The sequence below is a fragment of the Colletes gigas genome, unplaced genomic scaffold (assembly GCF_013123115.1).
Source record: "Colletes gigas isolate AHSC1104 unplaced genomic scaffold, ASM1312311v1 Colletes_gigas_Sc00026, whole genome shotgun sequence".
Classification (NCBI taxonomy): domain Eukaryota; kingdom Metazoa; phylum Arthropoda; class Insecta; order Hymenoptera; family Colletidae; genus Colletes; species Colletes gigas.
The window spans coordinates 1,575,202-1,592,435 of NW_025106655.1; the positions used below are offsets into that span (position 1 = coordinate 1,575,202).

Sequence of the window (17,234 nt, forward strand, 5' to 3'; positions counted from 1 at the left end):
CATCAAAAGTTTTGTAAGGGGAACCTGGTCTATTATAGTTTTTCGTAAAATTCCATTGTATATTTCAAATATTGCTCGCAGTGCAGAACTTGAGCCGTTTATTTTGAAAGTGGCCCTAACTCCATTTTTCAATTTTTTCCGGTTACCATGGTTACATGTACAACTTCATGATATTTATCAGTAAAGCATTTCAGGTTGCTTATATTCCGAGCAAATACGATAATTCGTGACACATAAGTTTTCAGAGTTAGTTGAATAATTAAACCTTGTAGTTTGAAAGTGACCTAACTCCATTTATACTTAAATCAAGATATTTAATGTTTACATGTACGTTTGGGATGAAACTATTGCATCCAGAGGTGCTCAAGAAATTGTTTCATGCATCCTAAAACATGTTAAAAATTTAAGAAGTGAAAGACACATTATAGCTTACAGTGACATGTGCGCCGGGCAAAATAGAAACATTAAAGTAGCTTTAATGTGGTTAAAAATTGTCCAAACTTTGGAAAATAATGTGGAAATCATAGATCACAAATTTTTAATATCAGGACATTCGTTTTTACCAAATGATAGAGATTTTGGCGTGGTAGAAATGTCATTAAAAAAAAAGAGACAAGAAAATTTTCTATCAACAAAATTATTCGAAGACGCAATTTTTAAAAGGGTAAAGAATTCTGATGGAGAATCAATAAACTGGTTAAAAATATGTTGGATGCGTTTCGTCAGAAATGAACCGTATAAAATTTTCTATAAGACATCAAGAATGAGAATGAAAATTTTAAAGTCCTGAATTTATTACCACGTCGGGGTAGACCAAGAAAGTTTGAAAATATTGTATCGACACCACTGTATAAAAATATCAAACAAATTACAACAGCAAAATTCAAGGACATAACTGACCTATTACGATATATACCACCGGAACATCATGATTTCTTCAAATCCCTTTCACACGCACAAAATGTAGATGAGTAGTAAATTGTTTTGTAATAAATTTATGTTTGTAATTTTGTACGTTATATAGTTAAAAAATGTTTTGAATGGCATAAATTATGTTTCCAAAGTGTTTTAAAGATATGTAAAATAAATTCAGTATTGTTTTTTTTTCAATTTGAAGCATCTTAAATTATGTTGAATGGACTTGAGCACCTTCAAATTTTATAATGAATCTGGTTGTTAATTTTGAAAGTGGCCTAACTACATTCTTGATAAGAAAAGGCATATTATTCACTTAATAATTGCCACTATTTTAATAGGAACTATAAATTTAACACCCTTAGAGACACTTAAGCAGTATGACTCATTAGTATCCTATACGTATATTTTTAAATTCATTGAAACGCAAACATTTAAATATCTCGATTTGAAGATAAATGGACTTAGGCCACTTTAAAAATAAACGGCTCTCTTATGGGACGACCTAATACATAGAGCAGAGCGAGAGAATAGGTAGCGTAGCTCGAGGTCCCGCAGCGCGACATAAGGCCAGGCTACGCACTCGAAGGCGTAAATAGGTGGGTGGCTGGGTAGGCAGGAAGGATAGCCGTAAGAACGCGAGTGGCACTAAGATACACAGTACACGCGAGGCCGCGAGCTGTGCACGCCACGGAAAGAGAGGGAACGGAACCGAGCCGAGCCGAGCCGAGCAGCTCGGTCTGTTAAGAGGTCTCTCCTGTCGCAGGTAAAACGCCGCCTCTGGAAAGTGAGTTCAGTCGCGGCCGCGCGATCGCGTTGGATGATATTTACCTGCGCGTGCAAGTTGGGAATCAGGAGCGTACCGTCGCGTTGGCTCCGAGAACCTCGAGTGCCTCGAGACCGTATTCCTCGCACTGTTAGCTGCGTGCTAGCTACCCGTACAAGGTAGGACCAAACTACCTTTTTTCCACGCGTGATCATCGCCGGACTCGCCGCTATTGTACAAGATCAACCTCGTTTTTCGTTGGGCAGCGCGTCCATCGTTGTTCGCCCAATTCCACGCTCGGTTAACGAACGTACAGAAGCATCGAACACAAAGACGAACGATTCGAAAGACACGGGCGTGAGACGCGAATCGATTCCCGCTGGTCGCTATAAAAATACTCGGTGATCTGCGTGGATGACGGCATTGCGGGGAAACACCCACTCGGTTCGCGAATGTTGGCCGAACATTCCTCGAGGCGTACGATATCCACGAGTCCTCGTGCTACCAGCACTTTTTCTATTGCCCGCTCGGGTGCGTGGCTTTTTAACTCGTCGTACTCCTGGCGCGAATTCACGCTCGTTACGCTTGTCCCGCGTGAAACGGGATTTTTCGTAACGCGCGATCGGAGCCGTCCGTGAAAGTACTCGGATTACGTATCAACGTTAATTACTTTCACTCGTCGGTACGGAGGAACCACGCAAAAGGATCGAGAGTGGCTACGCCACTGGGCTTTACTTGCTTCGCGACCGAATCGGTGAATAATCCCTACGTGTACGGCTATTATACGGAACACGAGACGAAGGGAGGTCCCTGGGATTTCGCAGCTTCTACATTTCGGCCGCAAAACGACGAAACCGCGCGGATAAACGACCCGGCTACGAGTCCCGCCCCCCGTCGAAAACCGGTCCTGCTCGCCGCTGCCAGCCGATTTTGCCTGGCGAACACGCGATCGCCATCTTGGATCCGCCGGGGATGACGTCATTGGTACAAGGCACGGTCGCTTGCTCAATTCTAGCTGCAACTAGAGATGGAAACAGAGGCCGTATCGCAACGTGCATCCAATGCTAACGCTTCACGGAACGGCCCCGTTGATATTTCTTCCAGCTTTCTTCGACTTTACCGAACATTCAAGGGCTTCGGTTCACGACGATCGTGCTCCTCGCGAAACGAATCCTAACGCGCGGTAAACAGTGGGATGCTCGTTGCTCGAGGTCCCGCGCCTATGCATTTTCAGTAAATTTTACACGATAACTGGTTACATTTTTCTGCACCAACGATCGCTCCAAGGATAAACAAGGAGTTCTTTTACAGTCACTCGTGTTGTCTCGTCGTTCGTTTTACCGTTTTACAATTTTCGTCGTACCTACATATAGACGAACGGTACATTATTGTCGTTCGTAGGAAAGCGTTTTGCCAGCTTCGTTCCGTTTTACTTACACAATTATCGACACGATTTCTTTTCCCCGACCGAGAGCAACGAAATATGTACTTTGTGTACTCGACCGTTAACTCTAACGATATTATTCTACTATACGAGCAATGGTAGAAACGCGTTCGCGAGGAAAAGAGGACAATAATACATCACCTGGAGGATCGTTAATAAAAGAAACGGCCGAGTAACGTCGACGACGAGCAATGGTCAAAAGCCGTGACCACAGTGAATCGAACAACGCACATCTGCGTGCGTGCGTGCAGCCGTGACAGCGATCTTAAGCGATCTTGTTGGAATCCAAGTCGTGCAACTTGCTGTCTGTCTACTCCATAAACGAGAGTTCCGTGGAACAAGTTTAGGGCATATTTTGAATGCTTCGAGCAACGCCTCGCCTTGCCTCGCCTCGAGCATCTTTCGCGCGCATGCATCTGGTCAAAGTACGCGAAATGTTTCGTGCAACGGTACGTAACAGCTTTTTCGCCCCAACTTGCCCAGTTCCACGTAATTTTCCCTTTCGAGTTTTGGGGGACCCAGTCATTTATATATATTTGTATGAAATTTTACTAGGTAAAAAATACAATTCTATATTTATTGCAAACTTCTTATGATACGAGGCTACCGACAGTCAACGTTCAACCGTGCAAAAGATTCGATCTTGAAACGCGAACGCCAGAGTTTCATAATGGATAAACGCTCGACTCTTCCTCTTAATTACTGTTCCGTTCGATATTCTTTCCACATGGTAAAAGTTTATCTGCGCAACATCCATCGCAAACATCGCCGAAACACGCAAAGTAAAACCGTGACCGACAAATCTTCGGAAAAGCTTCGAGCTCGCACTACCGTTTGGAACTGTGTTGCTGAAAGTAATTACAGGATTTCGCACTCAACTGACTATATCGTTCGGTACGTTATTTAATTCTTCCATCTTTAATTGCGGTGCAATTAAACAGTACATTAATAGTATGCGCATACCTAAATTTCCGTAATGCTCGTACGAAATTAGCAAAACCTTAGACCGGTCTTTAAAAGCGAACTAAATTAATGATCTCTCGACGGAAACAGTTATATACTTTTACGTAAGAAACAACGAGCTGTACATCCACCTTTTTACAGTCCGAACGCGTGCATCTACGTTCGTTCGCAATGAGACTCGCTGACCGAGTGGTTAGTAATATTTGCCGGTCGAATGGCCATTGATTTGTATTTGGAAATTGGTAGCTTGGGTTTGTATAATACATATTAAGCGGAGTTTGGCGTGCAAGGGCACAGCCCCATGCACGAGCCAGAGTTTCGCGTGTGCGTGGCCAGTGAAAGTAAAGTGTTTGCGCAATCTGACGACGTTGTCTCGTTCGTATACTTACTGGTACTGGTACTGGTACTGGTTCGACTTTAAAGGCTCGATGCTTGTCTTCTAGACTTTCAACCAACGTGCTGCGTGTTAACGTCACTCTTGTCACGCTCGCCGCGTTTGTTTTTCCATCGAATCGATATTTTCTTCGACGGTACTTCCTCTCTTACGCGCGGATCCGAATCCCCTGCTTTACCGGTTCACGACAAAAGCTCTCTCTGTATTAGCGACAAACCAAACAAAACAAAATTATTAACACGGTGAATGAACAAGTGCAGCTCGTCTAAGACGTTTAAATCTCGAATGAACTTATATTTGCAATGGTTGCCGGCGGTGGCCCCATTACGGTAACATATTCAACGTCAGGTGTAAATGATCTACAGAGCGTTCTACCGATACTAAAAAGTGCACGCTTGAGAAACAGATATTCCATTTTATAAATTCTAATTTTCACCCATTTTGTTCGACGAAATCTGTCGTTTACATCGGTATGGAATTTATACCAAGGACAAGATGCACCGACCTCTAGCACCGAAGAGAAACAATCGTGTGGGAGCAGTCTCGTAACATGACATTCCACGTTGAATCGCGAATTGCGAATTACGGACACGTACTCAGCTCCTACACGAAAAATACATGTATAACCGATGCGTTAAGCTGATTTGGAGGCTTGGAACGTGATCGACAACATGATTATTTCTTTCAGTTGTGTGCTATTTAGTACCTGCTCGACGCGACGCCTCTCTCTTCAGGGGCGCGTTATAAGTACCTTCATGGGCTCCGAGACACAGTGGAATTTGGGGGTTCTCTCTATACAAAAAAAGAACAGAATTTCTTGGCAACGTTTAAAATTTCATTTTTACCAACGAATCATCGGAAATAACATTGAAACAATTTGCAACAAACGATCGGTTGCCGGTCAATTGCACATCACAGTTTGTTTCATCTTCGATATTTCTAAAAACGAGAATTTATGTTTCTTGCAGTCTTTTTTCACTAGTTTCTTATAGCGTTTAAAGGTTTGACTGCAGACGATGGACAGTGATATTGCGGTTTTACGATTTGCTCGATCGTCGACGTTAAATGTAAGCCAAAAGTGAAGTCAACCGATCAAACCAGCAGAATAAAAATCTTTCAGTTACCACAAGACGCGTAAAGTCTTGGTTACATTCTAAGAGATAGAAGATGCACGGAATTTCGGTAAATATAGGCGTGTAAAAAGGAAGGTGGAGCTGAAATTCTGCTTTTAAAACCTCGTTTCATCGTGTAACGTTTTACATTATTATGTAAGAAAGACGTTAATGATTCGAAAGTACGCAGAAAGTGAAGGCAGAACGATGAAGGAGAAGAGGTCATTACCTTCGCTGTCTGGAGAATTTGTTTCTTTGCTCGATTGTCATCGTTTCAAATTTTTAAGAACCTTACAATTTTCCATTGCATACAATCGTTTATTTAAACCGTGAACCTCGCAACGTTACCATTTCTGTTTAAGAACAGTGCTATCTATAGGTAATTCGAAGCCTTGGAAGTTTCAAAAACGAACGAACCTGACGCCTTTGACATTTTAAGAATCGCGAAAGTCTCGGTGACGTGTTCGAGATCTCGGAAAACTTGCCCAAATCGTTCGTTCGTGTGTATTTTTGTTCAGAGTTTCAACACGAATTTCACTTTAGCGTTCGTACGAAACTTTATTTTCAAGGATCTCCGAGTAACATTCTCAACGTTTAAATTTCCGTCGAAAGCTTCGCGATATTTTAAACAATATTCTCGTGTTCTCTTCTCGAGAGGAAAATCCCGAAACCAAGAATGAAAATAATTATGCAATCTTGAACGTACGGATAAAAAGAAAAAGATGAAATCGACCAACAAAGATTATGTTGTTCTATTTAGAGAAGAGATTCAAATACGACTCTTTACAGGCGAATTATTATTTGTTTACGGAACTATCCATCGTTTCTGGACAAAAGGTAAATAATATAATATAGAATTCGAAAGAATCGGTCGAGGCCTTTGCGAGAAGAGAGCGTACGCGTGTATGCGTGACAGGAAACAGTCGAGGTCGATACATACAGCGTCCATTCTTCGTATCGCTAAGTTATCTAACGATTTGCGAATAAAAAGAGAATAAGAAGCGATCAGGCAAATTCGAAAATCCACGCTCGATGCTAATTAAACTGCTTTCTTGTAATTTACAGATCGCCGGCATGCGATTGTTATAGCAGACGAGAATCGAGGGACAAGGGGAAGAGATCTGAAACGTTTCAACGATCAACGTAAGTTGAACGAAACCTATCCAAACACTTTGCTGCACAGAATAGCATGATTCCTATTTTTTTTTTATTGTTCTCTAATCATTTAACGATTCGATCGCTATTTATAGCTGTATGTCGGTCACACTTGCTGTACACATTCTATTACGTTCTCCTAGTCGGATCGAGATAAAATCACCCACCATACTCGTCGAATTTTGTGACTTTTATCGACCTTGCGATTAAATTCCAGTTTTCGTGTTTGTTTTCAACGAAAGCGTTCGACACGAATATCTTCTTAATCTCGTCCAACGAACGACGACGACGGCGAATCCCATAAATAAATGCCTTTTCGATGGTATCGTAATTGGAGAAGGTCAAGCGAATAGCTAAAACGTAGATACTGGTTCGTTACTGGTTCTGTGTAGAGCGAACGAACATTACCTCGGCATCTAACGGTGCGAGTGCATCGAAGCGTGCCAGAACTTTCCTTCGCGGTCCTCCAGGTATCACGGTACGCAACGAACAGAGGCTTTCGGATAAGTCACCAACTATCAACCCGCTGTTGTCATCGTCTCTGTCGTCTGACCTCCGCTGGAACCTAACGCGGAACAAGAAATTTCATCCTTTAACGATGCTCTGTGGTTCTTAGAGCGATGGGTCTACGTTTACAGAACGATAACGAACACCAACCATCAACCACTTGTTAGACGTACTTGATTTAAAGTAAACCACTATTCCCTGTTTAACGAACAAACTTGGAACATTGGTCTGTACATTGGTAAATACATCAACGCCATAAATTCCATCCATCGAGAATTTCATTTGCAATCATTAATGAGTGGTCGTTTTTTAACAATGGATATTGTCTATTTTGCAATGCACTTATAGAACGTGTCAAAGCATAACGTTGACGTGGTGCAAATACCGAATGGTCTGCTCTGCTCGACCCGTCGTACCGCTACCGGACACTTGGTCTCGTCTGTAGGGAACTGTGAAACCAGTAGTTCACAGCAATATACCTGCGAGGCTAGATATTAGATTTACATCTACCAACATTAGTCAAGAGACTAGAGGAAGGACCAGAAGCGTTTTATCAAACTGACCCACAGTGTTGCAACGTCTCGAGGGCAACATATTGGTTCGATAACTGACATGTCATGACTCCGTGCAGATGTACCGTAAATAGGATTCAAAGAATGCGCGACGGCCATTGGCTGAAATTTCCTGGGATTTTCGCGCATTAGTATTCCACGAATACGACAGAGATGCGATAGAATTTCGTAGTGGACGGGGTTGCACGCAATTCTTGGCAGCAACATTCTATTACATCCTAACGACTTTAAACGTAACTAACGATTGATCCATCGGACACGAGAGTTCACAGACATACTCTTGTTGCAATTTTCGACCCAGGTTGGGAATTTCTTAGTTCGAGTTCTGATTGAAAATCTTGGACACGTTAGAATATATTTGATAAACGTTTCTTCTAAGTTTCCCTCTCGTGAATCGTACGCCTATGCATTCGTTGGCAACGTCGCCACGTCCCTGCTTAATTATATCAACGGCTATTTATGCGCACGTTATCAACTATCTGTGCATTTTTAAATAATCAAAGACAATGCAAATAACGGTCGTAAGCAACGCACGGTCTGTTTCGTATGGAAATTGCATTTTCACCTATCGATCTACATCCACTTAACGGCTGTAATCGGATCTAGGAGTGGGATTTCAATCCCGATGAAAACAATAATTCTCTTTAACACGTCAGAAATTTTGTACTTCTACATCGATTGCGTGATCCAGGTTGGTTATTGTTATCTTATGCGACAAATACCGTCTTTTTTTGCCAAACATTGGCGTAGGAACTAGCAACGCGATAGAAATTACGTCGAGCAACTATGCTCGGCGTTGCTCGGAAGCCGTGAACGGTGAACGTCGACTGACAATGAGAATTCCACCCGCAAACATTACAATCCGATCCGACGTTCAAGTTTGCTATTCGCCACGGCTATTTACGTATCCAAGAGAGACACAACACATCGGCGAACAGTCTCCGTCGTTCCAGTTATTGCTCCAGGTCCGGTTGTGCCTGGCGTTCTTACCTTGCACGCTAGTTTTGTGCAGCTTCGATCCGGGCACAGGAACAAAGCGGTTCGAACTCACGCCTTTCAAAATAACACCGTCGACGTTATCGTCGGTTACGACCGAAGCTGGCTACGTCGATGGGAAACAACTTTCCCGAGTATCGGTTTAGAACGTATCAAAAATTTAATGGTCTAAACGTCCAACCACCCACAAACCGTGTCCTCGTAGATCCGCGTTGCAGAACCAAATATGTACCGTGTTTAAAAACGAAAAGCACTTTACCATTCGGCGATTCGAGGCTCCGTTTGTCGAGATACGAGCAGAATTAAAGTTTGCTAATGTCAGTTCCGGTATTGTAGGGAGATCGATTGAAATTCCAGTGACGTCAGAGGTAGGAAAGGGAAGTTGGTCGATGATGCACGTGCAGTTCAGCGAGCCATGACTGTACGTATGTGGCTTAATAACTAAATTTTAAGCGATACCGTTTGCGTTGACAAATGACAAAGATAGCGTCTAAAATATTCAAGCGAACGCGAACACGAACACGAACACGTGCAACACAAACGATCCGTCTGACAACTGCTGGAAGCACGGTATAGTAGCGACCAATCTTCACACTTATGGTGTACTAGACACCAAACTTTCTACCTCTGTCGACTTACAGAATGAAACAATTTTTATGCTACCACTTTACGACAAATGATTTCGAGGAATGAAAACGTGGAAACGGAATTCTTATATTCCATATGGAACGAATACCTCATTCTGCCTTTCTTTTCGCCAGATGCTGTCCAAGTTGCTGGCCGTGCTCTGCACAGCACTTCCGTTGGTGCTGTCGCAGAGCAATTATGCGTCGCACGGTAACAGCATCGAGTATCAGCCCGGTTTGCCACCCAGTACGGTCCTCGACGGGAAGGTGACCAAACTGGACGACATCTCGTCGATGATATTTCTGAACCGCACGAAGGCGTACCTGAATTGCAGCCAGGGTAGCATGCACGTCGAGCTGAAGTTCGAGGAACCGTTTTATGGTGTCGCCTACGCCGATTTCGATCGTAACAGCGCCTGCATATTCAAAGGACGCGGAGCAACCAGTGCTAAGTTGGAACTACCTCTAAAAGGTACGTGAAATATTCTTGCTCGAGATTTACAGAGTCCGGTTCCATTGACTTGTTCGATAGAAGCAAACCTACAACACTGTGTCTATTAATGTTACAGGATGTGGCACGAGGCAGGATCCTCAACGCGTTTTCACCAATAATGTTGTAGTTCGTTTTCATCCGGGCCTCGAAATGGACGGCGACGAAGTTATCACGATAGTCTGCAGATATCCTCCTCCCGTTGTGCAAGCAGCACCCGCGCCTCCTGCTAGCGTGTAAATATACAACAAGAAATAACTATAGCCTATCTTTTGATACAGCTAAGAAACTTATTTGTCGTGTACCTACAGGCTGGCTACCGCGACTCCCGCTCCGTTGGCCGAACCACCCCTAAAAGGATTTCAGATTTTGCTGATCATCTGCGCGATCCTGTTCCTGTCGTTGCTCCTGCTGGGTCTGGGCTGCTCGTACATGTGCTTGAAACGCAGAAACGTTCGCGTCATCCATCGTCATCCGTTCGGCAGCAGCTCTGGCTCCGAGATAACCAAACTCTCCACGTCGTCTCTAAGCAACATCACCATGTTCGAGGGTCTGAAAATACCTAGGGCTCACGCCCTTCTTCACGCACCTCCGTCCACTACGGGCAGCGACGCCAATTTGATGATCGATCATTCCTTACCTAGCGATTACCCCAGCGAAAGTTCAGAGGTGAGTTCACTTGCTGATGAATTACACCGACTAGTAATGGTGGAGAGTTATTTGAGTGTTTAATTTGGAATGTTTGTTCACAGGTGGACGAAGAACCTTCGCTGCCTGTATCTTCGGCCGGCTCGTACGACAACAAGGCGTTCATTCACCACGAAACTCATCAACGACAAGAAATACGCACCAACAGTTCCCTGTATTCGGAGACGGTGGCTGCCGAAGTAGAAACGTCGTCCATGACAGCGGCGAACGCTTCGAGAACCGCGATACCTCGACACATGATGGCCATGCCGCTAGAGCCAAAGTTCGACGTGCAAATGCGAGTGAAAAGAGCTCCGCCGCCCCCGCCCAGCCCTCTGTCTCTCTTGTCGGAATCCGACGTGGCAAGCGTTGCCTTGGAAAGAAACCTGACCACGATCCTAGAGAAGGAAGAGTCCAGCCTTACTCGCGGTCTGGAGAGTCCAGCCGGTAGAATGACGACCTTCTCCTACGTTCCGGATCATCATGGACCACCACCGGGAGGAGCCTCTTCCGGCTCGACGATATCCCGCCAGCAAACGCCGCCCGTTTACTCGAGGATTCTGAGGAAACAGGCAGAAAGAGAGACGACCACGACCAGCACCAGCCTCGTACAAGAACGAATTCCCTCTCCCGCGGATTCCCCGGTCGAACAACCGCCTCTTCTTCAACACCACGAGATTCGCAGACCGAGATCCTTGACTTCCCTGAACACCGAATTAACGGAGACGCGTTCCCTCACCGAAGTGACCGACCACACTCATGCCAAGTACAAAGTGGCCAGTATCCTCGCGCCGACGCCGCCGCCGCCCCCGCCTATCGTTCCAACGGCCACGACGACTCACACGGCTATACAACACCGCGAACATAGGCTGTTCCGCGAAGAGGCGACGGAACCGCTGGTCGAGCCTCAGGTGGTCGCCCCAAGGCGTCCAGAGATCACGACGCACGAAGTAGACGACGTGTTCTTGAAAACGGTGACGGAGAAGAAGACGATCGAGGACGTGGAGCGTCATCGTCGCCAGGTGACCGAGTACAGAACCAGACCACAGCCGCCGCCCGACCCGAAATGGGACGTCACCATCAGGAACTATCCGCAAGAGAACCTGCCGCCACCCCCGCCGGAGTGGGAGAACTTCTCCGACATCAGTTCCACTTCCAATCTGACTATCACGAACGAAACTAACGGAATCCAAGTAGACGTCGACGCCCCGTTGGACGAGGAGCCCGACATCAACATCGAGCCAACGTACACGGCTCGCGCCGAGATACCTTGCAGACTGGCTCCGTCGTCGCGTCGTTCGATCGACGAGACCGACGCCGACTGGTTCACCAGGCTGTCCCGCGTCTTGGACCCGCGTTACACCACCGAACTGACCGAACACGAACGCGCCAGATGGCGGGAGATCATTACGACGGACAGCACCCTGAGGACGCTGTTGACCGAAGCTGTCGTCAAAGAGGACTACGAGCTGATACGCAAAGACGCCAGATACACCAATCTCTTCCCACCGGCGAAATGGGACGTGATCATTCGAATCCTGGGACCCCATTCGACGCAAGCCGGGTCCACGTCGTCGTCCAATCACGGAAAGAATCACGGACAGAGATACAAGAGGTCGAAATCGTCCGAGTGGGACACCAGGTCCAGGAGATCGTCGCTGCCGACTCTGTACGAGTACGAGAGCGACGGAGGCAGCTCTGCTCGTAGCCAGGGCCACCGGTTGCAGATCTCGCAGTCGGCCACGGCGATGGGTCAACCGAGCCGATTGCGCAGATTAGGCTCGAGTCACAGAGGCGCGGGCGGTAGCAGCGAAGTGGACGTCAGGTCGATGTCCGAGATGACGGTCAGAGATTTCGTCAGAGTGGACCGCGACGACCTGACGAGTCTGAGCTCGTTCGAGGGCGCCGACTCGTTGGTCAGGTCCCTCAGTCAGCCTAGCTTAGCCAGAAGCGGTTCGGAGTTCACCGAGCACTGGGGTATACCGTCGGGGATGCTCGACCTACCACCGTGGGCGGCGGAGGACGCGGAACAGGGGACCAGTTCCGTCGAAACTACGCCCAGAGTCGTCAGAAGAAACGATCGTTTGGATGTTGTCGCTTCGTTCGAGGATCGCAGACAACCGCCGGTTGGGCCAAGCTCCTCGACGACCAGATCGAGTCGCTACATGGAAAGAGAGCTGACCAGCGTACGCGTGTCCGAGAGTCAACGAACCACCAACTGGTTCCACGACGATTCTGAGCCAGAGATGCAAATCTGAGCTGCCAATTTTCTTCACAAGTGTCTTTTCATTACGCTCTTCTCGTTTCGTTGTTACCACGATCGAGCCAGAACACGAGTCGCTTTCGATAGCTACATTCCGACAAGCATATTTATTCTTTAAACTCTCTTCTGTATTCGCTTCATACCTATATACCTTTTCTTTTTTTTCTATTTTTTTTTTTTAACCAAGTTGTTAACTAAAACACCAGTTCGATGGCCAACTGTCTCACTGCCTGGTTGCAAGAACAATTCGTTAACGTTCACTGCCTGTTTCTTCCTCGCGCCCGGCAGACCAAAATCGAAAGATGAAAGACGAAAGTCTGCCTTTTCGCTGGGAGCAGCGTCTCTACAAACGTCCAACGAATATTTCTATACGACTCAACGCGTCGACCACCATATTTTATACGTTCCAAGCCGCGATTCAAAACGGTTGCTTTCGACGATGCCATACGAGGGACAGTTTTCCTCGAGTACGCCAACGAACAGAAATGTTTACGGACGTACCCGACAACTAGCGATTAACGTTAGTAATTTCATCGTTTCGTTCCAGCCAATAACAAAGCTTAATGTTTGGAAGACATTAATCGACACTAACACACGGCAGTCGATGCGTTGAAAAACGATAGCCATTCTCTACACTCGCCACTCGAAATATAATAGAAGAAAGTCGTGTTCGATAACAGGTATTCGCGGCTTTAACGAACGAGTGGGACTGTAGATTATAGCAAAGGTATCGAATTAACCATAAATTAATAATTCGCTCCAAGCAAGTTAAAGGGTAATGTTTACAATTAACCACGCAACAAATTATTTTTCCTAACGATCGACGAATGGCCGGACGTCCATTCACCATGACTTTTTGGAGCGGTATTTAACACGTTCGCTACCAACCTTACCACGGTTCTTTCATTCCGCGTTGTTTTCGAGTTTCAATTTCGCCTCATTATCAATTCTTTTTACTCGATAAACGATAGACTCGCAATTCTCTCGGATATAAGCTCGGTTAATAAACAAGCAAAGGGAAACGAGCCACAGAGAACACGAAAAGTTGATGCTCGAGCATGAACCATCCAAGAGACCCAACAAAAGTTACAATTTCTTCCAATTAACTGCAACAGTACTACATCGCAACCCTCTATTATTTCTGCTTGGATTACTGCAACATCCTACGGAAAAGGAACTTCGTAACAGTATGTAGTTCGAAAAGAAAACCATCCGGAATAATAGACAGAAAAAGAGAAACAGAATAATAGTCATTACCTATCCCGGCCTTATTACACTCTGCGTAAATAATACCCTTATTCTTCTTGACGGTCGTATGTTACCTCTGTCTCTATACTGATTACCTTCCCAGAGGCAACAGCGAGCTTCTTGACTATTTGAACTAGAAAACAATGGGAATAACAAGGGTAAACCGAGTTAACGAAAGTGTTAAATATTCGGTCGGTAGTACCGCTGCCTGCGATAATAGTCTATTTAAATACGTAACGAAACATACGGTGCTGGGTTATACGCTTCAAACAATAGCTAAATAGGATTGACTCCCTTCTTCAAGACGTACGTTAATCTTCTCAGAGTTAAATGTATCCTATATGCAGAGTGTGTGTTGCTGGTTCGGAGAGATATCGACCAGCGCAGCGCGACGTGCACGCGAATAACTAGTTTGTTCGCAACCATCTACTTATACACAGGATATCTCGCAACGCGTGCTCGTAACAACTTCCTGAGCCAAAAATAACACAACTTTAGAAACAAATATACCGAACAAGTGTATGTTCCTTCGGTTATCGACGGTCAAAATCCAATCGACGTGCAACGTACAACGAATCGAAAGCGCTTCTCGTTCTTTTGAACGGGAAACGTCCGCGAACCGTTCGATACCAACGTCGATGAAACTTTCCACTTTTACCGGAGCAGCCAAGAATAAGAAACACGTATTTTTTTCTAACTGCGTAAACTCAAGTTTAAGGGGTAAAACTACCCTTCAAAGTTTCAACCCTCTAATGCTATCTTGGAAATTATCGTTGAAGGTATATGCAACTGGCGTGTACGAAAGATTAATAAGAAAATAAAACGAACGCTTATACGACATTTAATTCTTAGACTTTTTATAAAGACGAGACAGTGAGATATTTTTATACTGTATTTACAATGGGATTGTAAAAGTTTTTATTTTATTCGAAAATGATATTATAAACGAGTAATTGTAACGATCTCCAAGACTGATAACCAATTTTCGCGAAATTCGACTTTTATAATAAAGTAAACGTGTCATGAATTCATTACGATCAGCGCGATACATCTGCAACTACTTTTGTGGAATTAATGTAAAATGGGTTCGAATTGATTTGTAAAATGTACATATAGTAAATAATAATAATGCACGTGAATCGTACCACAGGTATATTACGAATTGGCTTCCTTTTTTTTAGCTGCTGGTTTCATCCCTTAAACTTGACTCGAAATCAGCAACATTTCGCGAATGTTTCTTTCATGTTTAAAGACACTCGCTGAACGTAACATCTTTTTTTATTATTTCACGTCCTACGTATAGCTTGGATCGTTGGTATCGATAACTGAACAAATCGTAGTTCGAGTTATGCCGAAATCACTCAAAACTGTTTTATTTGTGATTCTGAGCTTACGGTTTAAAATGTATCCTATTTGAATCTTTCCACGAATTTTACGAAACAGTTTGCCATTTATACAAACGTTTTAAACTAAATTCGCTACGTTTGTATATATAACAAACAAAAATTTATTTCCTTGATTTAAACAGTTATTCGGGCAAAAGCTATATTCGTTCAATGTCAAGTATCATTTAATGGTACAAATTAATGTTTATTCAACAAATGGGTAGGTGCTTGAAAAACTCAAGTATCAGAGATAAAAAATTTGTAAAATAGCTACACCTAAAGTAATTAGGCTGACCATGAGGTATTCTACTGGAAATAGATTGGCTTTAGTCCGAAACACTCGTTTAACTGATCAATAGTTTCACAACTAACCGCGTGGAAAGATTAAAATGGGACATCCTATATATATATATATATATATACATATATATATAAATGTATTAACAAAGAGTAATCGTTCCCATGGAATAATTTTCCGTCCAATCAACGTTTTCCAAGCCAAGAATGTTGTATGCTTTTTTTTTACAAAAGATGGCGGCAAGCCGACGTTTTAAATTTTACTGTAATATTTTTTACCGTTGCGTAAAACTAACGAAGAGGTCTTAAAAATGTACAGGATCTCTAACAACAACAAAAATGCATCTCCTTCCAACGTTAGACCGAAATGATTGTTCAGGTCCATGCATGAAAAGACTATTAAAATTGTCAAACAAACAATGGCTTTTCTCAATTTCACACACCTCTAAACCAATATACGTAGGAAAATGAACTGAAAATTACAACCGATTTTCGATATTATTCGACTTAATATCAAACGACGGATTTCAAACGTTATCCAAATAAAAAAAACAGTGTCGTAAAAAACGAAGGAAAATGGCTGATTCGAATGTTCTGATCGAGGAAAATTCGACAAACGGTCCAGTTTCAGCCCTGAACGCTTCGACCCGAAGGACGGTGTTGTTTTTTGAAAAACAAGTTCTCGCGAAGCTGCGTTTCTCCGATCGGCGCGACGCATGCGTTTTTCCACGCGGCGCGTCGCGTCGCGGCGCTTTTGCCCATCGCGGAACAATCTTGGCCCTGAATCGAGCAGTCTTCAACGAACGACTCACTGTTCGTTCGCGTCCATTTGCGATTTCTCGTAGTCTCGTTGTTACCATAGAGCTCCGACTACCTGTCGAGAACGCGTTAACGTCCAAACATTTATCGTTAACGTAAAAGTCACACGGTGAGAAGCAACACGACTTTCCGATCATTTGGTCTCGACTGTCTTTCGACTAAATACAACGGGTTCTTCGTTTACAAATTACGCTCGTTTGGAGTTCAAGGACAGCTGACCGCTTAGACTCCGCAACGAAGCAAGTCGATGGATGTTTCGGTACCGAAACTTATCGACTTTAACGTTTCAAGGTAATTGCAGTACCGAACGGAGAATTTGGAAAATCGAATCTCCTCGACAAAAGTGCCAGCCGTGAACGTAATTCTCGTGCCGATACAACTTTCAGTTCCGGGAATCGAATGTGATGGAAGAAACGGATCGTCGACGGGATGGAATAAGAGATTGCAACAAGTTCTTGATGAATGAAATTAACGAGTTGGCGGCCTCTGTGGAACGCACGTGGCCAGTGGAATTCGTTCGATGGGGAGTCGATTTTTAACGAAGCTAGTAACAGAACGATCTTAAAATCCTAATTGGTTTTAACGAGGTTCGTAT

At 44.2% G+C, this 17,234-nt stretch overlaps 1 protein-coding gene across 2 annotated transcripts; it reads left to right on the top strand.

Moving 5' to 3' along the window:
• Positions 1-1,578: 1,578 nt before the first annotated feature.
• On the top strand, positions 1,579-16,170 carry LOC122401658. Of its 2 annotated transcripts, none has more exons than XM_043403924.1 (6): positions 1,579-1,681; positions 6,660-6,737; positions 9,586-9,922; positions 10,020-10,176; positions 10,252-10,609; positions 10,693-16,170. In XM_043403924.1, the coding sequence occupies exons 3-6, from the start codon at positions 9,586-9,588 to the stop codon at positions 12,883-12,885; spliced, it is 3,045 nt and encodes a 1,014-aa protein (XP_043259859.1). In that variant the 5' UTR covers positions 1,579-1,681; positions 6,660-6,737; the 3' UTR covers positions 12,886-16,170. The 2 variants fall into 2 exon arrangements, with proteins under 2 accessions (XP_043259859.1, XP_043259860.1); XM_043403925.1 differs by lacking the exon at positions 1,579-1,681 and adding an exon at positions 1,731-1,860.
• The last annotated feature ends 1,064 nt before the right edge of the window (positions 16,171-17,234 follow it).